The sequence below is a fragment of the Stylophora pistillata genome, chromosome 3, assembly GCF_964205215.1.
Source record: "Stylophora pistillata chromosome 3, jaStyPist1.2, whole genome shotgun sequence".
NCBI lineage: Eukaryota > Metazoa > Cnidaria > Anthozoa > Scleractinia > Pocilloporidae > Stylophora > Stylophora pistillata.
In genome coordinates, this window is record NC_142521.1 from 33,288,281 (window position 1) to 33,298,464 (window position 10,184).

A 10,184-nucleotide genomic window follows, 5' to 3' on the forward strand; every position below is an offset into this window, starting at 1 on the left:
ATGATTGGTTGAATGACGAACAACAAAAACCTCAAGAGAGATATGGTAATTCTGCTGACGGATGTAGCCAGGTGCCCGTTTGCCGTAATGGGTTTCTGGTCTACAGCGGGATAAAAAAAAAAAAAAAAAAAAAAAAAAAAGAGAGAGATAGTCGAGAAGACAATTGTTCCATTCCTCGTGTGAATAAGTTAAAAAGAAATTCTGAACTCGAACTGTTATACTATAGAATTTTTTTTCAGCCGTGCTCACTGAAGGAGAAAGTAACAGCAAACTCCGATAAGAAATTTGCATTCGCCGAATGACGAAATAAGACGTAACTCTCATATTGACACACAGGTGCGGTCAACGGACGAGAGCAAACGCACGGAACTATCGTGTTAATTTACTTCCCCTACGAAAATCGAGAGATGTTTTGATTGAGTTTGCTTATTTTAGAGAAACTTGTTGCTGGTGTTGACGTCGTCCATGCTAAATCTCCAATTAACCTTTTTGTTTTCGCGAGACATGACCAGCACTCTTTCTCATTCTTGAGCGCGAAGAGACTAATATTTCTCCACGAATCTCATCGTGTTTGTGCGTTTTTTTTTTCCTTTTCTGTCTTAGCGACCGATATTTCTGATTATGCTCACAACATGTGTTCATTGGTATCTTACGGAACCCACTAGGTGGACAGAAAGAAAAACAAAATCAACAACTTTTAAACAGCTGATAACACATGACGCTCGAAATATTCACTTGATGGGCATAGCTGTCACCCCGTTTATTTATCAAAACCAACGATTTTCTACGAATGAAGAAAAAAAAATTGGAATATGATAAATTTAAAATCACTCAATTGCCCTTATTCTCACATCCCCTCGGCCCTCAAAAATGTTTGAAGGTTTTTGTATCATGGAGACGAGGCTAGGGGTATGAGCAAACAAGACTCAACAGGAGAGGTGATGGTAAGATGATCGTGAGGGGTCCGGAGAAAGGAACACCAAACATTTTTTGAATGTTAATGGCGGGAAATAACTTTTAGTCATTGTTGTCTAAAGCACGCCATTTACTAGCGCATTAGCAGGATTTAAAAGAGTTAGTAGGGTAAAACACTTTGAAAAATTGGTCTTCGCCATAGCTTCGTAAAAAGCGAGGAATGGCGTCGCAGTTTTCGCTTTCTGAGGAAGGTTTAGCTGTTAAAAGTGGCCGGGAACACATTTTTCCCAGTAACTGTTTGAAAAGGAAACTTGAAGTAAACGGTTTGAATGAATTTTCTTCAGTGGGTGACCACGATATGTCAGTTGAGGTGAGATAACTTTAAAATGAAGTGGAACAGTTGGATAACTTTGTGTCAAAATTATTTACTAGCGGAGCGCACTAGATTAACCCGAAACTGCGATCGGAATGTTTTTGATCTCCCGAGTTGTTTTAGCTGTTATTACTAAGCCAACAGAGGATAGAAATGATTCATTCACAGGAAGAGAAAAGCGACTGACATCTCTGTGAATGATATGCTCATCCTAATTTCGATTTGATTCCTCTTGTAGAAAAGACAGCGGTTTTCAGTTGACTCCAACGGCCATACAGTCTATCTCTCGAATGTCAAGAAGGACGATAAAATCAATTGCCCCAGTTTTGCTCACAATGGGAACTTAATGGGAATCGATTCTCGGCTTCAAAGTAACATAGAATGTGATACATCGATCGGATGGGAAGGTGTTAGGATGGACTGTGAAAGCGAAAGAGAAAATCCCAATCAATCAGCTTCTTGTGAAGATCGTACCATTTCCGTCTGCCCGCCAAATTTGAACATCAACATTGCTGCTGAAGACATTTCCGTTGAAATTAGTAGCCGAGAGAGTTCACCAACGAAAGGATCACCGGCAAGGGAATTTCTACGGACGTTAGTTTCTTTTATTATTATTATTACATTTGTTAATCTTAAGGTTCATAATTATTAAGTTTGGTTTTTTCACCGGTATAACTTTCATTCCGTCTTACCCTTTAAACTTCTCGAACGGCAAGGTTTATATAACCCCATGCATTAATGGTGCATTCCATTTCATAAAGACTAAAATATATAAAGGTTTCTTTGCAACACTCTTTGCATAATTAATGTATGGGGTGATATGGAAATCTTTCCAGGAAATGACTGCCAACTGAAGGTCTTGATTGTTAAACAAATTCTCCTTGTCAGAACCTTAGGAAATCAACAGAGAACAGTTTGGAGAATGTGCATACTGATGTTAGGGTGTTAGGTAGAGTGACAAGTACTCATTGATGCTGAGTACTGTTCTGTAGGATATATTTTAGCTTGCTTTATTTTGTTTTTGAAAACATGTGATAAGTATTCCATTCATTTCTGCATCATGTGTTCCCTCCAAACTACTTACATGTTCTTGAGTACCTTCCTAGTATACAAATGTCACACAAAAATCTGCCAAGTTTTACTTATTTTTTTACTTTTAAAGAATTGCAACTTCCCATAACTCAAACTTTCAAGGGTGATTGACAAAAAAAAAAAAAAATTAACTGGGCGTCTGCTTTCAAGAGCAGTGAAAAAAAAAGACATGGTTAGCAAAAGCTTGGAGTAAACAAGGATGGGAGTTGTCAGAACACTTTCATTTCTTAACCCTCAAGCTTCCAAAAGTGATGAACATGTAACCTCTCCCTGTAATATCCATACATTATCTAGCACAGGTTTCATTCGCTCTGAGGAAGGGCTAACAGACCAATTTAAAGTATAAACTCAGTTGAAAAAAAGCAAAATTACCTAGGTGATGAGAATACTTAACCTTATCAGGTAGAAGATGTTATCGTGATCTAACACCAGATTATCATAACTAATTTTTTAAGAAATATGTATCAGCTAGAGGGGAGAATTAACAATTAGATCTTGGAGGTTAAAGGATCTAAGAAATTTTGAAAATCATCTAGGATATCCTAAGAATAACATGTTTAAAATGCTCTCTGGAATTTTCATTGCTTTTAAGCCACAAGTATATTGATCTCAGGACAAACAAGCATTGAATTAACCTTCTGAATGGCAATGTAGAGGATTTGGACCAGGGTCTAAATGAATGTAGTATTCTTGACAACTCAGTAACAGTCCCTCCCATTTTTCATTCATTTATTTGTTTATTCATTCCTTCATTCATTCATTCAATAGTCCATTTTACAGTTCAGGGCTGTAGTCTAGCAGCACCCGGTGGCTCCTGGCGCCTTACTTTTGCTCAGGGTGACTCAGGAATCTTAGCTTTTTCATAGCAAGCATATGCTGGATGCTGGGCACCCTGGATTTCACAGTTTCAGAGCACTGGGTTCCCTTCAATTTTTCTTAGAGCACAGCCTTGCAGTTGCATGTTTGGTTGCCACCTTGTTACGATTCAAATGTTGCTGCTTTTCAAATATGAATTACTTTGTTATCATGCAAACTAGATACTGGTCTCTCTCACAACAAAGTCACCCTCAGCTTTGCTCCAAATCAAATGCTTGGCAACTAAGTACACGATTGTAAAATGGCATATTGTGTGTTTATATATTTTTCAGGTACAGGCCAGAGCACCAAATGTATTGTATCCCATCCTACTGTCATCCAGGAGGATTATGGGATGTTATGCTGGAGGTATATCATGGGCTGTAAATATAAACAGACTTCTACAGCCATGGTAATTGGATAATTGTAAGGTAAGAGAATCGTTCGTTGATAAATGACTTATACGTTACAGTTTATGTAGCACTTGTTTTCAGACTGTGTAATGTTGCAAGACAGTATCCCAACCCCAGTGCAACAATTTCTTTTCATTGACAACACAAACCTTTCTATACAGTAAACAAACAAGGGATTTTGTAGCTTTAATGGTCTATTCTTGTTCTTGCATTTTCAAACAGTGGTCTTAGCATCTCACAAATCTTGCATTGTACCATTCGACACCCCTGAAGTGAGGGCTCTGCCCTGGTTGGTAATCTGTGTGGAAGTTAGCTAGTTGTTTGTGCAATCACACGCAATTTTGTACAAAACTGAGAGCATGGCTGGCTGGGCTTAGTGACAAGCCCGATGGTATGGTATATCACTCCAAGAAAAGCATGACCTGTTAGAAGCACTAAAAAGTGTCGGTATCAGGGCTTGACACTAGCCATAGTCAACTAGCCACAGACTAGTAGAAACTCAGTTTCCATTTGCCAGTTTGGCTAGTAAACAAACTGAAATTGTTGTAACATCTGAGTTGTCACAGTCTAGCCACTTGGCCGGTAAGTTGAAAAGTTAGTGTCAAGCTCTGGTTATATTAACTTATAAAATGTGTAGACAAAAACTTGCAGATATTGAATACTCCTTCCTTGCAGATGATACATGGACATAACATGGAGAAGAAAAACAAATCGTACTTTGAAAAATTTTATATACACTTACATTGTTATTATGGCAGGTACTACATGTTTATTATATGAAAAGCTTTGAAGGTTTCTGTGCAATTTATTTTTTAGCAAAAAAGGTATGTAAACACTGATTTTATGAATGTGGCCCTGAATGTAACTCCTTAAAATGTGACACAACACGTATGCATATGTGGCAAGGTGTAAGACTGAAATAGGAGATGATTATGGTGACAGGTTTTTAGGAAAGAGTGTGCTAAGTTTGTGATGTGATGAATGTGGACAGTAGAGTAGAGTTTATTCCATAAGTTTTGTATGTCCTTAATTAATTAACTCAAGACTTAGTTCCCAGAGCCAAAATTATTGGAAATGTGTAGCAGAGAATGTGGACAATCTGATGTTTAAATCTTAGTGGTGAAAGGTTTAAAGGGCCTAATGGTTTAACATGCACACGGTATTACTCTGAACCAGAAAATGAAAACAAACCACTGCTATGGAACAGATTTGCTCAATATTTACTACAAGTACTAATTAAAAGCATAAAGACTCTGGCCGAGAACCACAGTACAGAATTGTGGAGTTTTCTTTCCTGTTTACTCTATTGGAGAGTATTATGTTCTTTCCATTCTTTTTGTTAGTGGGGCATAGAGGCTGTATATAGACAATATACAGTGTATGGACAGTGTACATAGCTTGTGTTAGAATATACAGGTTCTCTTATTTGTTTGTGTTCACATGACACTATAAAAAGGAAAACAGCCATAACAACTGATCAAGGCTGTACTCTGCAATTTCAGAAACAAGGCTCCACATGTCTCCAATGTACATTGTATTTTTTGTACCAGACTTTTTTTTTACTTTTTACAAAATGTTTGCACTCCTTCTACAGTTTCATTCTGTATAAACTGTAAAATATCTCAAAAGTTTTAGACATACAGTCAGACAATGCCTACTGCAAAACTACAATCTGCCCAGGGCTCTACACTAACAGTAGCTAACTAACCACGGACTGGTAGAAATTCAGTTTTGGCTAGTGGTTTTCGATTTCCACAGCTAGTTTGGCAAGTAAACAAACTGAAAATGTTGTTACATCTAAGTTGTCACCAGCCACTTGGCTAGTAAGTTGAAAAGTCAGTGTCGAGCCTTGCTGCCCCCTTTCAAAATTTGTCTGAATCAATTGATTTTGTGCATTTTTTATGGTGAAATTATTTTTCCATTTCTAAATTCTTATTTATGAAATTATTATTTTGTTAACATTTATAAAAAGGTTTGTAATGTAGTTGTGACTTATAAAGTTAACATACATTGTTTACTAATTCTTTCATGGTGAAAACTCTTGGGTGGTTTTGATTCTTATACAAGTTTCTTTTTTTATCATACAGGCATTATACAGGGTAAACTATTTGCCTCATTTTGAAACTTATGTTTTGACACCATTGTACATTTTAAAAGTGTCAATTAAGTTTCCCTGAGCAAATGTTTAGTAGAATTAATTTGCATTATATACAGATCATTTAATAAAGAGTGTGATGCATCACAGAGTTGACTGTTTGTTTGGTAGCTTCTTTCTAATGACAAATATATTTGTATTCTGCTTGTGAAGTACATATATCTTATTAAACATTTCGTTGTGTAGTATCACTAAATATTTTTACAAGGTTGAAAGATACAAGATACAAACAACCAGTAAAAATACTCAGTGATACTGTGCAACAAAATGTTTAATAAGAGGTTTATTATCCAACACAACAAATTGTTATTTCAGTGCTGGAGAATTTTTAACCAGTTCTCTGAAGTACCGCAAAGTATTTGTACGGTTTAGGTGTTATTTGTACTCTATGAAGTACAGTTGAATAATAAGTTGACTTTTTTTCATCCTAGATAATTTCTTTTATCAACTGAATTGACAATGTAAACTAGCCTCCATAGAATTAAGTTTCTAGAGCTTAGGTTACGAGTGTTAACCCTTTTGTCAGAGCAAATGTTCTCTTTCCGCCTGGTATTTGCAAAAAATTTCATTTACTTTTTTTGGCCTCTGCAAACAATTTTTCTTCAATATTTTCAAACTTTCTTGGATTGAAAAAAATATATATATATATTTCTTCTACCCTCTGTTATTTTTAATTTTGTTTTCTACCTGCATGCCATTCTTCAAGCAAAGTAAAGTGGATGTTGTGTTCAAAGTACATCAAGAAATAAAACAGCTGTTGACATATTTTTAAGTGGCCAATGCTGAAGAAGTTCTGTAGTTGTGAGGCTAACAGAGAGGTTCAAGCCTGGTGGTACATTTTTTTACTTGAAATGAGTTGATTATATTTTGATTCTTAAAAAACGAAAAAAAACTGATTGTTGGTTTTAGTACTTTGATGGGAATGATAAATTTTTTTGCATGTTTGGGTCCCTCCGCCATGCTAATCCACTTTTCATATCCAACCCAATTCAAGTGCCGGTTTGAATAAGGCTGTGGGGATTACTGACCGTACTCTCTAGAGTTACCTACCCCTCCCAGCTCCCTGCCAGTTGCCCTTTTATCCTTGTGGATTGTGGGTAATCATTGGTAATAGTTATTCAAGATGGCAGACGTTAACGCCGTGAACCGGCGTCTTTTGGAGATTTCTATATGTGCTCTGCTGCGCGAACACGGATTTTCATCAGCTTCTAAGATAGCTTTAGAGACCCTTACTGAAATGCTTCAAAGCTGTGAGTGATCATTTGTTTTGTCGATTTTACTGTTAGTTTATGAATCCAGCACTTGCTTTGAGATATCTTGGGATTGCCTTAAAGTATTCTTCAGGGGGAAATGTAGAGAATTTTTCATTATGCTATTCTGTTTTTTTTTTAAACATCACCTTCCACTTCCATTGATCCTTCGATTGATCGGTCCGTGGAAGCATCCAAAGAGAGTTGGTAAACGCTTCCCCTGTGATGATGTTTTGGGTCTGATCGCCCTGATCACAAATGTATTTATTTTGTTTTACCCTCTTCTTTAGACCTGGGTGAGCTTGGACACAGTTGTAAGCTTAGTTGTGAGCTTTCCGCCCGGGTCAAGCCAACTTTAAGTGACGTGAAAGTGGCTTTGATTGACATGGGTATGTATCGCACCTGCCATTCCCTAAATTGCCAAAGACTTGTTATTGTTCCGAGAATTTCCCAGAACTGGCAACGGAAAGCACATGTAATGTTTTAAAATTGAAAAAGTCCATCAATTCAAATCAGGGTGAGGAATAAAGCTTTCACATTAGGCAATAGTTGAAAGGGTTACCTTAAACATTCTAATTCAATTCAATAATTCAATTCTTTGAAGGTGTAGTCTGATCATCCGGGTGAGTGTAGTCCTGAGAAGGACTGTTGTCGGTGGTAGTGACTAACGTTTCGACAACCTGTGCAGAAGTCATCATCAGAGTCAAGTGACTTGACTCTGATGATGACTTCTGCACAGGTTGTCGAAACATCAGTCACTACCACCGACAACAGTCCTTCTCAGGACTACACTCACCCGGACGATCAGACTACACCTTCACATGTTACCCCCAGGTTCAAGCCATTTACTGCATTAAATTCAATTCTTTATTTCACACCATAAATGACATTCACAGGGTTTATATTAAAGATAAGAGAAAGAAAAAAAAATAAAGGTAATATTTGGCTTTCTAAGATTAATAAACATGTAATTTTTCCCACCAGTATCACACCTGAATAAAACACGAAGGTCATGAGAATACTGGAAATGCTTGCAAACTCAAGAAGCTCTTGATTATTGGGCAAATTATCCTTGTAATTACCATAGGAAATGTAGAGGAACAGTATGGAGAACTAGCATGCTGATGTTAGAGTGTAATAGTTTAATGGGTTAAGTCACTTGGGCCTTTTTTATTTTTCAAGTCAGTTTTCAATTGCCTCGAGGTTCTGATCTTTAACTGAATATTAATTTTGTCAGCCGGTATTCAAAGCTGTGCTCTTATAAACAAATCATTTGATGCCTGAAGGCTCTTTGCTCAGAAATCTAGAGTCCCTAGCTTTCATTTAGGGAAAGTCATGCAAATTTTCCTAAATATAACAAGGTTACTCCTGTGGTACAGCCCTGTGTATGTATATTGTGCACTTGCAAAGTAATATGGTGTCTTTCATGCTAAACAGTGAAGACAACAGACTTACCTAGGGCTCGACACTAACGGTAGCCAACTAGCCACAGACCAGTAGAAATTCAGTTTTGCCTAGTGGATAGATAGATAGATAGATAGATAGATAGTTTATTAATAACCGATTTGCAACCAAAAGTTGAATTATATGATTATTTACGAGTTTCAAACATTGATAATTACATTAAATAGACTAAATGTATTAAAACAGCAATAAGGACACTAAATATATGTTCTAAAAAAAACGGCTGTATAAAACCATTCAAGCCTTAAGGGCATTGAAGGTAATAAAACTATCACGAAACCTGTTCGTCTTAAAAACTGCCTTAAACTTCCGCATATTTCTTAGGTTAAAGGTACATATGTTGCGAGTAGGAAGAAGTTCATGGAGCTTGTTCTGTTCATTCTTTAAAACATTCTTAAATAGTTTATCAACTAGTTTCTGGCGGCGATCTGAAAGTTTAGTCAGGCCTGATTCGGCCAAGGCCTCATTACAGTGGTTTTTGATTTCCACTAGTCACTTTGGCTAGCAAACAAACTGAAGTTGTTGCAGCTTTCAACTTGTCCCTAGTCATTTGGCTAGTAAGTTGAAAAGTTAGTGTCAAGCCGTGCTTCCCACACTCTTCTGGTTACTGTTCATATACGTGTACACATATGGATACTGTATCTTGATTTGCTGAAATTTTCTCTCATTTAGGTGCAGACCTTGATTCTTTACCACTGTATGGAAAACGGACCAATCGAACTCATGTAAACAGCCGTAAGTTGAATCTTTTGGTGCGATGATTTGTTTTGTTTAATGTGCAATTTTATGTTTTCAGGTATCCTAATAGTTTACAAAGGGGTCAATTTGTAAATCAATCTAACCATAGGTCATGTATGAATTATAGAAGCCAGAGGCCAGTCGTTGTAAGGCTGATTAGTGTTCACTTAAAGCTAAATTTTAATCCAGGTTTCTTTATTTCTTTTTTCAAAAGCCTTTTTGGGATTATGTATTCTCTATTCTTTTTAGGGTATTCAATCATACAATTTCTCTAGACAAAAAAAACTACCAGTATATTGAATTTCCTTTGGAAGCTTTCAGATTGGAAATCAGATTTCACACTAACCCTGGGGTATCTTCACCTAACTTTGAACGATTTGGATATATCAACAAAGTTGAAATGGTAAATTGGCCACCGTAACGATTACAAAAGCTGACGTTTCGAGCGTTAGCCCTTCGTCGGAGGGCTAACGCTCGAAACGTCAGCTTTCGTAATCGTTAGGGTGGCCAATTTACCATTTCAACTTTGTTGATATATCCAAATTATTTTGTTACCCCCACCGACGCAGCCCCAAACAGTTTCTTTCGAAACTATCAGCCTTTATTAACTTTGAACAACCTGGCCCCGAGGCCTGTTTCTAGAAACCCCAGTAACTTACCGGGCCTGTAAAGCTGTTCTGTTTTCATTAAAAATGGGTTTGCCAAAAGTTTTGAAAGCTATAGAATGAAATTGTCTGTAAAAGAAACAAATTGGACTGGTGAGGGTGACAGAACCTGCTTCTTGTTTCTTTAAATTTTTGTTTTAAAATATGGTTTTGGGCCCATTAAGTTACTGGGACTTTCAAGAAATAGGCCCCTGATCTATTTATTCTCTTGACAAACCTAGTCAATATCTCTTATTGATTGTATTAAACAGTGATAAAAATATT

At 36.8% G+C, this 10,184-nt stretch overlaps 2 protein-coding genes across 2 annotated transcripts in view; both read left to right on the forward strand.

Moving 5' to 3' along the window:
• Window positions 1–941: 941 nt before the first annotated feature.
• Window positions 942–5,890, forward strand: LOC111331580 (uncharacterized). The gene is made up of 4 exons (XM_022936723.2): window positions 942–1,285; window positions 1,527–1,882; window positions 3,529–3,666; window positions 4,324–5,890. Exons 1-3 carry the CDS (start codon window positions 1,136–1,138, stop codon window positions 3,620–3,622), a joined length of 600 nt encoding a protein of 199 aa, XP_022792458.2. The 5' UTR covers window positions 942–1,135; the 3' UTR covers window positions 3,623–3,666; window positions 4,324–5,890.
• Window positions 5,891–6,739: 849 nt separating this feature from the next.
• The window catches only part of LOC111331606 (transcription initiation factor TFIID subunit 8), a 12,977-nt gene continuing 9,532 nt past the window's right edge, over window positions 6,740–10,184 (forward strand). The window contains exons 1-3 of the mRNA XM_088752424.1: window positions 6,740–7,053; window positions 7,344–7,442; window positions 9,190–9,252. Of these exons, the coding sequence (XP_088608550.1) occupies window positions 6,927–7,053; window positions 7,344–7,442; window positions 9,190–9,252 (289 nt within the window). The 5' untranslated portion in view covers window positions 6,740–6,926. The remainder of the gene's footprint in view (window positions 7,054–7,343; window positions 7,443–9,189; window positions 9,253–10,184) is intronic.